This window comes from Megascapheus bottae, chromosome 14, assembly GCF_031878675.1.
Source record: "Megascapheus bottae isolate mThoBot1 chromosome 14, mThoBot2.hap1, whole genome shotgun sequence".
NCBI classification, from domain to species: Eukaryota; Metazoa; Chordata; class Mammalia; order Rodentia; family Geomyidae; genus Megascapheus; species Megascapheus bottae.
The window spans coordinates 23,936,808-23,955,010 of NC_143522.1; the positions used below are offsets into that span (position 1 = coordinate 23,936,808).

Here is an 18,203-nt window from a genome sequence, read left to right on the forward strand (position 1 = left end):
TTGAAACACTTCAAATAATCTATATAGGTAAAGATCTTTAGCTCTGGGCTGGAAGCTTTACATAGTGGTAGAGTGCTTGCCTAACATGCATGAAGATCAGGGTTGGAGCCCTTGGTACCACATACATAGAAAAAGCCAGAAGTGGTGCTGTGGCTCAAGTGGCAGACCACTAGCCTCGAGAAAGCCCAAGGATAGCACTAAAGAGCTGAGTTCAAGCCCCAGGACTGGCCAAAAGAAAAAAAAAAAAGGTCTTGGTTTTATATTTTGTGTTGATTATTCTGAGGCATTTTAAATCCAGGGTTACCAAATGCTTGGCTTTCTTCATTCCCAGTGGTAGAGATATACCATCCAAGCCATGTCTCCAACTTTTTTGCTGATTAACTGGAGATAAGAGTTTTGTCTACCCAGGCTGATTCCAAACCATGATCCCATCCTCCTACTTCAGGCTCTTGATTAGCTAGGATTAAAGGTGTGAGCCTCTGGTGTCCCACTACTTTCATTTTTGAAGGTGATAGTAAGATATTTAAACAGAAATGTTCTAAAAATAAATAGACGCAAACATTTAATATATTGTTTTATTTGTAATGTGTGCTGCCAACAAACTGACATTAGCAGCTTTTACTATTTAACAAATTCAGCTTCCAAATGCTTTACTTATAAGCCTGAGGTTAAGTTTTGATTAATATTTTCCAAGTCATCAAACCTGTCATTTTTATAATATCATGGACAACAAAGAAACAATATTTTGGAGTACAAATAACAATTTTTTTTTGCACTATGCAAGCTTCTATTTCACTGTAACAAAGTTCACATCCAACTTAATAACTAAGACAACTTTCAAAAAATGTGTCACTCATCACTTTCAATATCTTACATGAAAGACTTTAGTTTATCATTAGATAACTCTACATAGTGAGGTGCTAATATCAGCATTCCTCAGATAAGGGAATTGGGAGGTTAAGAAAACTAAGTCACATAGTAGCTATCAGATGGACCTGAATCTATCACCACTACAACAACATGCCTTGTCTTCTGGAAAGGTTAACACAGATGTATTTGGCTTCATTCACCAGAAAACCAGGCATTTATCATTAACCAGAATTTTGACAAATTCTATAGGATTTACTACTCTTAGTGACATTGTTCTTGGCTTAGTTCTTTCTTCCAATATAAGCTAGTATCTGACAGAGTTCTTTTGTTTGTTTTGGGTTTTTTTGGCCAGTCTTCGGGCTTGAACTTGGGGCCTGGGCACTGGCCTTGGGCTTTCTCAAGGCTAAAACTCCACGACTTGAGCCACAGCACCACTTCCGGCCACGTGGTACCAAGGAATCAAACCTGGGTCTTCTTTGTGCCTAGAGTGCTACACAAGCACTCTACTACTACGCCGAAATCCTGGGCCCAGAGTAAGTTCTTCAAACCTAGCTTTTTTCCTGTGGATTGTTCTTTTTTTTAAATGATATTGAAATAAGTGTACACTAAATATATTCATTATTACATTTCTTCTCTAGCCTCTCCCCTCTCCCTAGAAACATTATTCTGGCCTCAGAGTACTACTATTCACTAGATGTTATTTAAGAAACCTTGTTCAAAGTAATTTATCATTTCAATGGTATCAACAGACAGTTTTAAACAGGATAAAGAAAGAACGATCTAACTTACCTGTAACATACCAACAATTTCTACCTTATTGAAAAAGATGAAGGAGTGAAGTGTTGATAACATGTTTTCTTCAAAGACTGAAGGGGTAGGGAGAACCATATCTTGTATATACTGAACTCTGTATGTCTGATGAATTTTTTGTTTCAGTTCAGGATCTGATATGGGAATAACTTCTTTAAACTTTGCTGTTTTTGTTAGAAATTCCCTGTGTTTTCGAGGTTGTGATAAAGCAGGATCATATTCTAAGCATCCAATGACGTCCATTATACATTCTTCAGAAAACATAACCTCAAAAAGAGCAGTCCGATTCAAGAGAAAGATGCCTTTGATAATTTCATATAAGTGGTGGAGTCCTTCAATATTTTCTAAATCCTCACACACATGAAAAAGCTCTAAGAGCTTTTTAATATAACCCTCATTTTCCAGTGCTAGTGCAAGCTTCTCACGACGGAGAGGGGAAGGTAAAGATGATGCCACAAGTTCTGCAATTTCCTCAAGTCGACTTAATTCACAAGATGGCAATTCTAAACCTGGTGAAGACATATCATCAAATCGCTCCTCTTCAGATTCATCTACAAGGTCCTGAGTGATGTCCACTGATGGATCCTTTCCTTGAACCTATAAAATCCAAGCAGCAAACCTAAGCAACATTTTTAGAATAAAGGTGATCTCTCATCACCTGCTTTTCTAAGCTAAATAAATCTCTCTAAATAATGTATTTTCAATTTTACACAACTCAAGTCAAAGTTCAGATTGAATAAACTTTCTCCTATAATACCAGGACTTTGCACAAGAGTTACTTTCCAAGATAAGACTAAATTGAGACCCTCATCTTGCTGGGCATAGTAGCTCATGCTGTAATCCTATTTAGGAGCCTGAGATCTAAGGATCACAGTTCAAAGCGAGCCCGGGCACTAAAGTTGGCAAGACTCTTATCTCCAATTAGCCATCAGAAAACTTGGAAGTGGTGCTGTGGTTCCAGAGTAGGGCAGAATCCTTTTTTTTTTGTTGGTCCTAGGGCTCTGAGCCTGGGCGCTGTCCCTGAGCTCTTTAGCTCAAGGCTACCACCCTACCCCTTGAGTCCTAGCCCCACTTCCAGTTTTTTAGTGGTACCTGAAGGTAAGAGTCCCCTGGTTTTTAGTGCCTGGGCTGGCTTTGAACCATGGTCCTCAGATCCTTAGATCTCAGCCTCCTGAGCAGCGAGGATTACAGGAGTGAGCCACCACGCCTGGTTCGACTGGTATTTTTATTTATTTATTTTGCCAGTCATGGGGCTTAAATTCAGGGGCACTGACCATGGACTTTTCTCAAGGCTAGTGCTCTACCACTTGAGCCACAGCACCACTTCCAGCCTTTTTCTATGTATGTGGTAACAAGGAATCAAACCTGGGTCTTCACGCATACTAGGCAAGCACTCTACCACTAGGCCAAACTCTGGGCTCCTCAACTGGTATTTTTTTTTTTTTTTTTTTTTTTTTTTTGCCAGTCCTGGGCTTGAGCTCAGGGCCTGAGCACTGTCCTTGGACTTTCTCAAGGCTAGAGCTCTACCACTTGAGCCTCAGCACCACTTCTGGCTTTTTTCTATGTATGTGGTACCGAGGAATTGAACCCGGGTCTTCATGCATGCTAGGAAAGCACTTTAACCACTAGGCCAAACTCCTGGCCCCTCAACTGGTATTTTTAAAGAATATTACTGCTGTGATGTGTATTTGAGAAGACTAGTCAAGATGAAATGGTACCTTAATAGAAAATGAAGATAAGTGAATAGATCAAAGATGAATTCATTATTGAAGAACTGAATGTTAACACCAAGCAAAGAATAGATAGGGTAAATCATGACATGCTTTTGGACCTTTTTAATTTTTACCTTTTTGAAACAAGATTTCACTATGCAGACCAAATGGGCCTCTAAGAGGCCATCTGCCCAAGTACTACATTTACACATGTATACCATTATGCTCAGCAAAACAAAATACAATAAAGACAGCATATTGCTTTTCTATGTTGAAAATTACCTGACATATTTTCTCCCAAATTTCATCACATCCAGCTTTTTCTTGAAAGCTAAGGGCCAAGTCATAATTTTCTGCTTCAGACCATACAATTAGAGTATCCTTTGGATTAAAAAAAAAAGTCTGATTAACATATCATTAATTACCTACATCAACTTATAAAGCAGTTAAACAGGAATTGATATAACCATATTTACTTCTCACAACACTGTTACTGTTAGTAACCAATGTCTCTTTTACACTTTGTCAAATCTACAAAATGAACAATGAACAATGTTTTAAGGATGAAGTTTGATCAACATACAAAATATACAATACATAATACTTATGTACAAAAAGACGCTACTGAAATATTACATCAACCCTAACCTTGCACAGCTACATTTCATGCTTTCATTAAAATGCTAAAGGAAGAAATATACCATATATAACTAGAGCAAATTAGATAAAAGGGAGATGGGTGTTGGTAGGTTGGTACCCCACACCTTTAATTCTAGCTAGTCAGGAGGTTGAGAGCTGAGGATCATAGTTCAAAGCCAACTCAAGTAGGAAAGTCTGTGTGACTTTTATGTCTAATTCATCATCAAGAAGCCAGAATGCAGGTATGGCTCAAATGGTAGAGCCCTAGCCTTAATCAAAAGAGCCAAACCAGAACATGGGCCCCTGAATTCAAGCCCCAGTACTAGCACAAAAAAAGAAAGGAAAGGAGCCATTATTAAACAAAACTTCCCTCTGCTACCAACAGGAATTTATTTATTTTTGCAGTACTGAGTACTAAACACATGTATGCACTCATTTCTGCATGTTACTCTTCCACTTGAGCCACACCTTCAGCTCCTTTGCAATGGTTAATTTAAGATAGGGTTGCTTTATGCCCTGGCTTGCCTACGCTGTGATCCTCACACTTGTGCTCCCCTGTGTTGCTGAGAATGACAGGTGCATGCCAATGCACCTAGCCTTTGGTTGAGATGGGAGTCCAGGTTACCCTGGAACAATGACCCTACCTCCCTTCCCAACCCAATCTCTGCCTCACAAGTATCTGGACTATTATATAGGCTTGAGCCAGTATGTCTGGCTACCAATAGATCAAAACTATCAGATGAAATCATGCAAGCACTTACCTACACAAATGTTTCTAACTTTCACCAAAGTGCTGTTTTCAAGAACAACTACAATCTAATCATCCTTCATTCCTATTTAGATAGAACTTTACTTATTTTCAGATGGGCCTGAACTCTTGGCTTAACCTCTTCTTTTAGTCTCCAGAGTAATTAGGATTATAGGACTATTCTAGCACCCAGCTCAAAACTTTTGCTTTAAATAGGAAGTACACTGGGGTTTGAATTAATGGCCTGGGTCCTCACGAAATTTACTCTCTGTTTCGGGGGGGGGGGAGGATGGACGGGAACCTAGGCAATTGATATTTTAGTTTTAACTTTAGAAAGTGTTCAGTTGTTAAGAATACCTGAAACATAAACAGTTTCACTTGTGAAGGACATGCTTAGCATTCATAAGGCCCTGTGTTTTATCAATGGCATCACCCCTCAAAAAAGGGGGAGAAGGATAATAGTTAATACAGTGAAGTACATTGTATTCATGTACGAAACATCACAAGGAGACCCCCCCCTTTGTATTGTCCGACATATTATTAAAATAAAAAAGACTAAGAAAATGGCACAGTGAAATGTCAGCAAAAAAAAAAAATCCACAAAACATTACATACATATCTAGCAGAAATGCTATCTTAGAGTAAGACAAGAAAAATATATTGTAATCTGTTCTGAATTTTTTTTCATTTTAGAAAACAGATGATCTTCATTAATCACCAAACTAAGGGGATAACATGTAAGATAAAATACAACAGCCTCATTTTTTTTTTTACCTGTTGTTTCTGGTATGCGGTGTTAGGGTTTATTTTGGACTCTAAAAGTAGAGAACCTATAAAAGCAAGTAAACAAAAAAGACGTTATTGAAAAATCAAATTCAGATAGGTAGACATAATAGATTTCTTTTTTAAATATCTGATGCACATACAACGTTAGGTAAAAAAAATATAATGTTTAATCTAAGAAATTACATTTTATGTTTACCTTTTGTTGTGTTTTGTGGTGCTGGGGACTGGGTTTAGGCTGTGAAAGGGGTAGGCAAGTGTTATAACACCAAACTTAAGATAATAAAGCAGAAATGATCATCAGGCCTCATTCTACTGAGTAGGTGGGATTAAAGCACTAATCACTGGGCTCAGCCAGTTTTTCTATTTCTTAGTAAACGAAGTAGAATACTTCTCATCTTCAAATAACAAATTTATTCCTCACAGTAAGCCTGTTTGCACAATTCTGTTTTCACTCTAGCCATAAAAGATTCATAGTATTTAGAAAATCACTGTTTTGTGAAAAACAGGAAATGTATTTTTGTGTATGCCAATCCTGGGGCTTGAACTCAGGGTCTGCGCACTGTTCTTGAGTATTTTACTCAGGGTTAGCCTTCTATCACCCAAGTCACATTTCTACTTCTGTATTTTTGGTGAGTAACTGGAGATAAGAGTCTTGTAGACTTTCCTGCCTATGCTGGCTTCCAATCACAATACTCAGAACCTCAGCTTCCAGAATAGCTAGGATTACAGGAGTGAGCCACCAGAACCCAGCTTCAAAAAAGGAAGGTTTCAGAAGGAAAATTACATACTCTGGCCAGGAGTTTGGCCTAGTAGTAGAGTGCTTGCCTAGCATGAACGAAGACCAGGGTTCGATTCTTCAGTACCATATACACAGAAAAAGCTGGAAGTGGTGCTGTGGCTCAAGTGGTAGAGCTCTAGCCTTGAGAAAGCCCAAGGACAGTGCTCAGGCCCTGAGTTGGTGTCTTAGGACTAGGGGAAAAAAACAACAGTTTCCAAGTTATCCAGACAGAATACTTAAGACAAGTTAGCTCTGAATGTAAAGAAGCAGGATTTTCAACAGCTGTCTTTCACGGGGTGCTTTCATTTCTTCCCATATTACACTTCAAAATAAGTTATCTATTTCAAATAATGGCTAGACAACTGACAAAAGGTTAGTAGTCTTTATGCTTCCAAATTTGTTAAAATTCATTAATTGTATGATACTAATATTAGCCATTCACTATTATTCACTCAGAACAGTACTGACTACTGAAAATAATAAAAATAGCTATTTCAACCTGTATACTAGTACTAGTGTTAGCCCTGTATGTAATTCACTTGTACAGGAAAACATGCCAGACCACCAAGCCCTTTGGGATGAGGGCTGGATAACTAAGCAATGTCTAGTCAAGAGTTTTCTGTAGGGCCAGACAGCGTATGTATATAAATCTTAACATATGGAAGGCCGAAGCAAGAGGATCACCAGTTTGATGAGGCCTGCCTGCTGCAACACAGTTAAGACCTCTGTCTCTAAACAAAACAACAAAAATTTAATGTACATGTGAAGTCAGAATTTCTAAACTATGTTTAAAAGAATCCTGCGTAAATGAATCTGGGTGGTGACTCACACCTGTAACTCTAACCACTCAGGAAGCTGAAATCAAAGGACTGTAGTTCAAAGCCAGCCTGGGCAAGAAAGTTCACTTTCAGTTAACCCCTCTCCCCCACCAAAAAAAAAAAAGTTGGGAATGGTAGAGTATCAGACCTGACCAAAAAAGAGCTAGGGAATAGGCCCTCAAGTTCAAGCCCAGTACCAACCCCTCCACCCCACAAAATTAGTTCATACCCTGAGTTCAAGCCTCAATACCATACACCCACACCCACCAGCAAAAACAATGAGCTCATATCAAAAAACTAACAAAAAACCAAACCAAAACAAACAAAAAAGGATTACAAACTTCAGTTAGGAGTATGTTTGAAGCCAGGTAGATTTGCCTACAAAGAAGTTCAAGTATGTGCAATGTAATTCTAACAATTCTAAGACTACAGATCCATGTTGAAACAATTATTAGAACTAAAGGAAAAACAAAATAAGCATTTTCTTCTTTCTCCAGAAGACAAGTACCTTCAAAAAGGAGAATAGATTGTTGTACTATACCATATGGCTTGCTTGCTGAGCAAGCTGCAGAATCCAATGTTTGTCCTTAACATAGCACACTCTACCACGTATGCCACATTTCCACTTCTGCTTTTTGGTGGTTAACTGGAGGAGGTAAACGTCTTATGGACTTTTCTGACCAGGCTGGCTTTGAACTGTGATCTTAATATCTCAGCTTCCTAAGTAGTCAAGATTACAGGCATGAGCCTCAAGTTCCCAGCGTACTTATTGTTTTATTAGTAAAAGATTCATCACTGGAGCCAGCCAACAGTACTGAGATTCTTTTCTGTTTGGAACCACTTTTTTTACTCTGTAGCCCATGCTGGCCTTAACCTATCTTGCTACCTCAGGCATCATAAGTGCTAGGATTACAAGCATACCATCATCATGCTAGATTTACCAAAGATTCTATAAACATGCATTCTTTCAGATGTCTTTCCCCATGAGTACAACTCTGCAAGAATTGCACATCTGTTCATTTTGCTAAAAAGATTTATTTATAGTAAACTCTTGCTCCCAAAATTTCACTTTACATAACTCAAATATTTTCAAATATTTCAGATACAAATAAATCAACTTCAACTTGTTTATCACCACCTCTCTCAATAGATAGTTTTTGAACACCATAAAAGCCTAAATTAAAAAAGTAATTCCCCATTTTACCACAGTGATTTCATAAAGCTGTCATGCAATTCTGGTTAAAGTCATGTTATACTATAGCAAAGTTTGTTGAAGTTTAAAAAGTTTTGTAGGGCTGGGAATATGGCTTAGTGGGAGTGCCTGCCTAGCATGCATGATACCCTGGATTTGATTCCTTAGGACTAAAAACACATAAAAAACTGGAAGTGACTCAGTGGCTCAAGTGGTAGAGTGCTACCCTTTCACTAAAGAAGCTCAGGGACAGGGCCCAGAGCTTGAATTCCAGGACTGGGAAAAAAAAAATTAAAAAGAAAAGACAGGCCCTAGATGGGTCATGCCTAATAATGCCAGCTACTCAGGTGGCTGAGATCTGAAGACTGGTTTAAAGCCAGCCCAAGCAGGAAAGCCATTAAGACTTATCTCCAATTAACCACCCAAAAGGCAGAAATGGGGCTGTGGCTCAAATGGTAGAGTGCTAGCCTTGAGCAAAAAACTCAGGGATAGCAAAGCCCTTGAATTCAAGCTCCAAAACTGGCATACTCCCTCTCCCCCAAAAGAGAAGTTTTATGAAGCAATAAAATAGTGTAAGATTTTAAGTACTGCTATATTTATACTTTGGCTAAATTATGCAGGTGGTACTATGTTCTGAAATTGTGTTAGGTTTGATCTAGGTAAAATCAATTATTTACCCTGCTGGACATGATGGCTCACACCTATAATCCTAGATACTCAGGAGGCTGAGTCTGAGGTTCAAGGTTCAAAGCCAGCCCGGCACCAAAGGACCTGAGATTCTTATCTCCAATTAACCTCTAGAAAATAGGAAGTGGGTAGGACTTGGCTCATGGGTAGGCTGGTAGCCTTGAGCTGAAGAGCTCAGGGACAGCGCCCAGGACCAGTTCAAGCTCCATGGCCCACCAAAAAAAATAATAATAATAAAAAAATTTTAAAAAAAATCAGTTATTTACCAAAGACTGGTACTTGGTATCTGAAACTAACTAACCATTACCAAATGTTCTATATTATTATTAGAAATAAAAATGAAAGGAAAGAAAGTTAGGGGGGGTATAGTTCAGTGGTTCAATGGCCTGATTTTGATCCCTAACACCTCAGGGTAGACAAGAGAGAAGAAACAGTCCAAACATAATACATTGGACTTGGGAGCTATTAAAACCCAAATGGTTATGATATATTTAGTTACCTTATCTAGATTACATTTTCAGTATTTTCAGTCCCTTTAGCATTTTTTCAAAACTTTTTCAGTACTGTTACAGGGTCAAGATAATTAGAAAGGAGCTGGGTAATAGAGGCTCAATCATAGTCCAAAGATAGCCTATGTAAGAAAGTCCATGTATAGCCAGGCATGGTGGCTCATGCCTGTAATCCTAGCTACTCAGGAGGTTGAGATCTAAGAATTAAGGTTCAAAGCCAGCCCAGGCAGAAAAGGACCTGAGACTATCTCCAATTAATCTCTAGAAAATAAGTGGGGCTTGGCTCAAGGGCAGGGTGGTAGCCTTGAGCTGAAGAGCTCAGGGATAACACCAAGGCCCAGGGGTAGGATGGTAGACTTGAGCTGAAGAGGTCAGGGACAGCGCCCAGGCCGAGTTCAAGCCCCATGACCCACAACAACAAAAAAGAAAAAGAAAGTCCATGCATGACATCTCTTATTTCCAATTAGCCACCAAAATTCAGGAAGTAAAGCTGTGGCTCAATTGGTAGAGTGCCAGCCTTGAGTGAAAAAAACAAAAACAAAAACAAAAAACCCAGGAATAGCTCTCAGTCCCTTTTACAAAAAATAAAAATAAACAGAAAGGAAAATTACAAGTTCAAAGCTGGTATTCTAGCACTCACTGGTGGCTCAGGTCTATAATCCTGGCTACCTATAAAGCCAAAATCAGATCATAGGCAGAAAAATCTTTGAAATTCTACCTTAATGAAGGGAAGCTGGATGTTGCAGTGTACGTTTGTCCTACCAGTAAGCAAGAGGAAGCACCTAACAAGTAGACTACCTCCTGACCAAAGGGGAGTTAAGACCCTTCCTGAAAACTAATCAGCAGAAAAATGGAGCTGAAGACAGTGGTTCAGCAGTGGCCATCTATTCAAATCTAGTACTGCCAATAAATAAGTACATAAACAAAATAAAGTCTGAGGTACTGCCTAAAGTCCTGGAACTGGTATTGGCAACTTTCCCCTCTTCCTCTCTGGTGGTTGTTCCTGAAACCCATTCCAGCACGATTAATTACATGACTTTTGATATACCACTTTATGAAGTCCAGTTCTGGTTTCCAATATCATAGCCTCTAGAAGAATAGGCAAAACCAGCTGGGCGAGGTGGCTCAAGCCTATAATTCTAACTACTCAGGATGCTGAAATCTGAAGATCATGGTTCAGAGCCAGCCTGACATTAAAGACCAAGAGACTCTTATCTCCAATTAACCACCAGAAAACCAGAAGTGACAATGTGGCTCAAGGGGTAGGACAGTAGCTTTGAGCTGAAGAGCCCAGGCCCCGAGTTCAAGTCCACAACCAATCATGCGTGAACACGTGCGCGCACGTGCGCATGCACACATACACAGACAGACAGACAGACAGACACACACACACACACACACACACATACCCACACATGGGAGCCAGATTAAAATTAAAAAATGTTACTTGTATTTTTGGGGTTTTTTTTGTCAGTCATGGGGCTAGAACTCAACCTGGGCACTGCCCCTGAAAATTGATCCTTTCACTTAAGGTCAGTGTTCTACCACCTGGAGCCACAGAACCACTTCAGGTTTTCTGGTAGAGTCTCTTTGAGTTTTCTGCTAGGGCTAACTTTGAACCATGATCCTCAGATTTCAACCACCTGAGTAGCTAGAGATTATGGGCATGTACCACCAGTGTCCAGCTGGTTATTTGATTTTCTTAGTCATCTATTAGTTGACTAATATTAGTCAACTAGGTGCTAATACTAATGTTTAAACTTAGGGTCTGAACTTTTGTGCTCAAGGTTAGTGCTGTACCACTTGTGCCACACAGCTCCACTTCTAAGTTCTTTGAGAAGTTAACTGGAGACAGGTAACAGTACTACAGACTTTCCTTCCTGGGTTGGTTTCAAGCTACAATCCTCAAATCTCAGTCTCCTGAGTAGCTAAGATTACAAGCATGAGTGACTGGCACTTGGCTATTTGTCTATTAGGTCTTACCAGTCCAACTTGTAAATATTTTTCCTATCAAATGAGAAAGCTCCAGTTGAGTATTAATATGTATTAACATAATCCTTTATTTGTCTATTAGGTCTTACCAGTCCAACTTGTAAATATTTTTCCTATCAAATGAGAAAGCTCCAGTTGAGTATTAATATGTATTAACATAATCCTTCCCAGCAAATTTATTTGTATTGGTTGTTATAGCTACAGTAGCAGAAACAGTAACTCTATCCTAGTAATGTATGGGTGTGGGTGGGGATGGAGTTCAATTTTAGTTGAGAGGCACTGATCCTGCTGTCTTCTTAAGGAGACTTCAGTAATAATAAAGGAGGGTAGAGAGGCTTTGCCAAGAATTAATACATGCTTCTGATAAAATATATATTCAAGGTAATTTAATAGCAATTAAAGCATATATTCCAAGATATCCCCCTCAACTCATTTGAGGAACAGATCTATTCTTGCTAGGGAAATGCGTTCTTATCTCAAAAAAGGTAATCTTACTTGCTTTGATACCTCCTACACAATCTGAGGAGGAAACCTGACCAGAGACCACAAATAAAGACAATTCTACATAGAAACCCCAATAACAACACTAGAAAGGCAATATAGAGTTCCAATCAGCAACATTAAAAAGGTAATGGAGACAGCCCAAATCAAGAAAGAACAGTCAAGCTAAAAGGCACACATCAGTATATATAACTAAATTATTCATCATGAAAGAGATCATTTTAGAAACCAAATAAATTCAACCATTCTCAGGAAAAGTAAATTGAAGAATATATTACTCTGACAGCAAACACTTGTCAGAATTTATATCCAAGAAAATTGGATAAAACTAATTGTTACTCACACATGTATCTGCTCAAAATAATGTTTGCTTACTAAACTTTTTGTGTGTGTGTGCGTGGGTCATGGGGCTTGAACCCAGCCTGGGTGCTGTCTCTGAGCTCTTCAGTTCAAGGTTACCACCTTACTCCTGGCCCTGGGCATTATCCCTGAGATCTTCAAACTCAAGGTTACCACCCTACCCTTGAGCCAAGCCCCAGAACCGGTTTTTTATAGGTTAGAGATAAAAAGTCTCAGGTCCTTTTGTGCCTGGGCAGGCTTTGAACCTTGATCCTCAGATCTCAGCCTCCAGAATAGCTAGGATTACAGGCTGCTTACTGAACTTTTAAACACAAACCTATGCTCTTTTTCACACAAAAGTAGATGTAAAGACTGCATTAGAGCCTTGTGCAGTAGCTCAAGCCTGTAAACTTAACCTAAAGGCAAAGATAAGTCAGAAATTGTGGTCTTAGGCCACCCTAGGCAAAAAAAAAAAAAAAAAAAAGACATCAGGGCGCTGGTAGCTCATACCTGTAATCCTCACTCAAGAGGCTGAGATCTGAGGATCATAGTTCACAGCCAGCACAGGACAGAGAAAGTCTGTTGAGACTCTTACCTATTAACCATCGAAAGGCTAGAAGTGGAGCTGTGGTTCAAGTGACAGGCTGCTAGCCCTGCGTAAAAAGCCCCCGGGCCCAGTTCAAGCCTAGAAAGTTCACTAGACTTTCCATCTTAACCAAATGCTGAGCAGGATGGCACAAAATTGTTCCAGCTATAGGGGAAACAAGTAGGATAATCTCATTCCCCTCCTTTTTTTAAGAAAGGTGCTTGAACTCAGGGCCTAAAGCTTCCAAACTCCACCTTTTGAGCCACAACTCCAGTTCCACTTTGTTACTTAGCTGGAGATAAGTTTCCAGAACTAGTCTGCTTCAAACTTAAACCTCAGATCTCGGTCTCAAGAGGCAGCTAATAGGTGTCAGCCACCCAGGTTAAGTGTCCTTTTTTGACTAACCTCAAACTCTGTCAACCCTCCTGTCTCAGCTTCCCTAAGGCTGAGATTACAATCATGTTCTACTGAGCTTGGCTCTAACTTTAAGTTTCTATTGAATAAATGAGTCACTTCATAGAAAAATCATAGCTACTTCCCATTTTGCTAATCATAATAGAAAATCCTCAGTTAAAGGAAAATGGGAAAGCCCAGAGTAACTGTGATCTAAGCTAGCTGAGGGTACAATAACTCTCACACATGGCTTGGAGGTAAATTGTAATTTTTAATGTCATTGGGTAATTATTTTTTTAAGTTTTCTTATAAAGAAGGCTTGAAGCCAAGAATAAAAAGTAGCAAATGCAGGGGCCAGGAGTTTGGCCTAATGGTAGAGTGCTTGCCTAGCATGCACGCAGGCCGGTGTTAGATTCCTCGGTACCACATACATAGAAAAAAGCCAGAGTGGTGCTAAGGCTCAAGTGGTAGGACAGTAGCTTTCTCAAGCTCTAGCCTTGAGAAAATCCAAGGACAGTGCTCAGGCCCTGAGCTCAAGCCCAGGACTGGCAAAAAAAAAAAAAAAAAAGTAGCAAATGCAATACATTCATTTCCAACGAAAGGGCAGATTTTATTCCTCTTAGGTAAAACTTTACAGTCAATATACGAAAAATAACTCCATAGTCATTAAATAAAAAATTACCTCACAAATATCGTAGAATGTTTGTAAGTCCATTTTCTATTTTTTTTTTTTTGAGACAGGGTCTCACTAATGATCTCAAATGTGAAATCAAAATTCTCCTGCCTCAGTCACTATAATGATAAGATACAGGCATTAAGTGTGTTCTTTGGAATCTTTAAGTTTTTCTTACTATTTAAGTTTGAAACAGGAGAGAGGTAATTTTGTTCAGTTCTCTTCCTTTTTTTTGGTGGGTCACAAGGGGCTTGAACTTGGCCTGGGTGCAGTCCCTGATCTCTTCAGCTTAAGCCCACTACCCTACCCTTGAGCCAAGCCCCACTTCCCATTTTCTAGAGGTTAATTGGAGATGAGTCTCAGGTCCTTTGATCCTCAGATCTCTGCCTCCTGAGTAACTAGGATTACAGGCATTGAGGCACCGTGCCAGGCTAAAAGCGATTTTTGGTTTAGTCATTCAACCTGTTATTTGTACACTCTCAAACATCCAAATGGAAGTAGGGAGGTAAGAGGCTATTTCATGATATGAAATATAAAGGGTTTTTGAAAAAACCCACTAAATTGATATGTATGAAAAGTATGATTCCCTATGCTATGATATATGACATTAAACCTTAATGCTTACAACACTTTTTTGTATATAAAATTAAACACAATGAAGTTATACATATTTCTCAAATTTCAAGTTGATCTTAAAACGTACACGTACTTTAATCTCAAAAGAAGCTGAGGATGAAGGTGAAGCTCAGTGGTGGAGCAGTTGCCTAGCAAACAAACTAACTGAATCCAAAAGATCATACTTCCCAATTCACCCTATAAAAAATCTTCCAAACAGGCGGAGTGTAGTGGCTCACTCCTGTAATCCTAGCCACTCAGGAGGCTTAGATCTGAGAATCTCAGGTCAAAACCAGCCCTGGCACTACTGAGAGAAAACAGCTCCAATTAATCTCTAGAAAACAGGAAGTGGGGCTGTAGCTCAAGGGGGAGGGCGGTAGCCTCGGGCTGAAGAGCTCATAAACAGTGTCCAGGCACAGAGTTCAAGCCCCAGGAACCACCGAAACAAACAAAAAACCTCCCAAACATACAAAATGTAAAGGGAGGTTATTCTATCAGAGTCCAATACAAAAGCACACTCAAGTGATATTCAACTTTAAACATCTGGCACTCAGCCTTTCTTTTTTGTGGTTCTCGAGTTTGAACCTAGGACCTCATGTTTGCTAGGCTAGTCCTCTATAGCTTGGGGCCATACCGCAGCCCTCAACTTGTATTTTAGGCCTCTCATTCTTTAAAGAGATGTTTTGGTTATCCGCATGAAGATAAGCTATGGTCAATACACACCAAATTACCATTTCAAAATTTAAGTCAAATTAATTTTTCTAAAATCTTTAATTACGAGAGAGGAATTTGAGTTCTGAGTCTAGTCCAAAGAAGGAAATTCATTAAAATAAAGCTGTAATAATTCAGCAACAACTATCATAATAAACTTACATAACCTACTGTAAATGTATACACTAAAGTAACAAGACTAGTGAGAGATAACTTTTTATATTCAGAAAAAAAAACAATTATAAAATAGAGCCATTCCTTTTATTAAAAGAACCTCATACAAAGTTACTGAAGAGGCAGTTTTTTGAAAGTGTTTTTCATACAAATTGGTCTTTGGACCTCGAAGGCCGTTTCAAAATACGTCCAATAAAGACACTAGGCCAGATCCAACTGAAAAGATTCAGAAGTTATCTGCCAACTTCTCCCCGACCTGTTAACAGAATCCAATTATGAGCATACACTTAAGCAATCAAAAAGTTCGCAATAAAATGGTTCTAAATGTGAAGGATGTTTACACAGTGAAACTTCCCACGAAATCCTTCATCCCCAGGAAAAGGCTAACCAACGGTGGTGAACGCAAATCTATATAAGCAAGGCAACGCGGCATTTGCTCTGCCCGAATGCAGAGCGGCCAGATCCACAATCCAGTGTTGCCAACCCGCCACCGAATCAGGAAGGAGGATCCCAAAATGTTAAAAACAAAGTACAGCCAAATCCCCTCAAAGACTGCAACAGAGAAGAACTTTCTCAGATGCAAGCAAAGTTTCGTGTCTGTTTTCCAGCTTTACAGATAGGCAAGGGGGGAGGGGTGTGGAGGTGGGGGCTGGATAGATCCATGCCTTCTGTCAAGGTCACTAGTTCAGTCTTGGGTCTCCCGAAATTGGGTCCCCAACTTTTCTACACACACACACACGGCCCCCGGGGAGGGCGAACCCTAAATGCCATCAAGGTCGGGGCTCTGTTCCCCGCAGACCTCCCGCAGGCCTCGGGTGCGCGCGCCCTCCCCGCCAAGAACCCGGAGGTGGCCAGGCCACGGGTGGAGGGGAGGGGGGTTCCCCGCCAAGACTCGCCGTACTCACCGTCGCTCTCAGCCCTAACGAGCAGAGACATGCCCTTCAGTCGCTCCACGTAGCCGGACGACACATGTCCGGTGCCCCGGTCGTCCCACTGCCGGTCCTCGTTCAGCGTGTAGACCTTTACCCGCCGCCGGGTGTCGGTCATCGTGTCTCCCGAGAGCCGGGGCGGGAGCCCCGCCGAAGTCGTCCAGGAACCCGGTCCGGGAGATCCAGGCACCCGCGAGCGGAGGGCTCCGGGTCCTCACTGCCGCCGCTGGTGGTCGTGGGGCGGCGCCGCCGTGCGCATGGCCCGCTGTGGGGCCCGAGGTCTGGGCCGCCGCCTTCGCTCGCCTCCCGCTCCCCGCCCGACGCTATTGTCCAGGCCCGGAGCGCGGCCGCCCCGCAGCCCCGAGGCAGACGCGCGGCGCCGGGCAGCTCCCGCTCCGCTGCGCTGGGAACTCTGGGCTCCACTCACTGTTCAGCTCTCGCCGCCGCCGCCACCATCTCCACCGAGCCGCTTCCCGCGCCGCGCCGCCGCCGCCGCCTCCTCAGGCTGCCGCCGCCATGTTTTCCTTCCTTGTACCTGGCCCTGAGGCCGTGGCGGGTGCCTCGGCTCCGCTCTTCCGGTCTCACAGGTCCGAAACTGACGGGCGTCTGTTCCTGCTGCAGCTGCTACCGCTGCCCGGGAGACCCTGCACGCCCCTGGTCGCCAGCGCGGCCCTGGCTACAGCGAGTCGCCTTCCCTCCGCAGCCACCACCGCCTCTTCCGTCTTCCTCACCGAGCCAAAGCCGCCGCCATCTTGGCTCGCCCCTCAAAGGCGGCGCGCGGGGCCACCCAGGCAGCGGCTGCAGGGGCCGCCCGGCCGCCCCACCATTTAAAGAGACAGGAGCGAGACCGGGAGTTTCTCCGCGACGGAGGCCTCGGACGGAGGCGGGAGGCGGGCGCGGAGCTGCCGCGGCGGGTGGCGGGAGCGCCGGGAACGGAGGAGGCGGGACGCTCGGTCGCGCCGGTGACGGCCCGAGACTCTCGCGCTTCCCCGCACGCGTCGTCGAGCGAGCGCCGCGGCGTGTGCGTCGGTCGCGCTCTGAGTTCGTCATCAGTCCCGCGGCAGGCTCGGAAGGGGCGTGAAGCGCGCCGGCGGCCTCTGGCGGCGGGCCTCCGCCTTTGCCGCGGGTTCCTCGCGGCTCAGCCTCCAGCCAGCGGGGCCGGGGAAGTGCTGCGGTGAGGGAGGCGGCGTGGCGGCTTGTTCCGGCCCGCGGTCCTCGCGGGAGTCTCCTCTGGGAGGAAATAGAAGCACTTCCGAGAATTGCCGCAGGTTTCACTGTAAGTGGTCAGAGTGTCAGCCTTGAGCCAAAAGGACTCACGGATGGGCCCTGTACTCCGCAGGGGCGCACACACACACACACACACACGCACACGCACACACACACACACACACACACACACACGCACACACACCTTAATCTATTGAAACGCCCAGTAGTCACATAGCTAGTGGCTATGTGAAGCTTGACATTGCCAGGAATGTAGATAGCGGACTTGGAATGTAGCTTGTAATAACTACATAGAGTTATTCACAAAGGGAATAACCAAGAGGATTCCACAGTTTGGGTCCTTCCTCCCCATAAAGAGACAAATGTCTGTGAAGACATGTCTGCGACTTATTATTTGCAAATAAAACATATATATATATATATATTTCTTTTGGCCGATCATAGGCTTGAACTCAAAGCCTGGGTGCTGTCCCTAAGCTTTCTTGCTCAAGGCCAGAGCTCTAACACTTTGAGC

At 42.2% G+C, this 18,203-nt stretch overlaps 1 protein-coding gene across 2 annotated transcripts in view; it reads right to left on the reverse strand.

Annotated features, from left to right (window-relative positions):
- The window catches only part of Ppp4r3a (protein phosphatase 4 regulatory subunit 3A), a 42,927-nt gene extending 25,541 nt beyond the window's left edge, over positions 1 to 17,386 (reverse strand). Inside the window, exons 1-4 of one of the 2 annotated variants that reach the window (XM_090344708.1) lie at positions 16,439 to 17,386; positions 5,554 to 5,609; positions 3,675 to 3,773; positions 1,660 to 2,277 (exon numbers count right to left, since the gene is read on the reverse strand). In XM_090344708.1, the coding sequence (XP_090200834.1) occupies positions 1,660 to 2,277; positions 3,675 to 3,773; positions 5,554 to 5,609; positions 16,439 to 16,580 (915 nt within the window). In that variant the 5' untranslated portion in view covers positions 16,581 to 17,386. The remainder of the gene's footprint in view (positions 1 to 1,659; positions 2,278 to 3,674; positions 3,774 to 5,553; positions 5,610 to 16,438) is intronic. The other variant, XM_090344709.1, reaches the window with a different exon arrangement.
- Between the last annotated feature and the right edge of the window lie 817 nt (positions 17,387 to 18,203).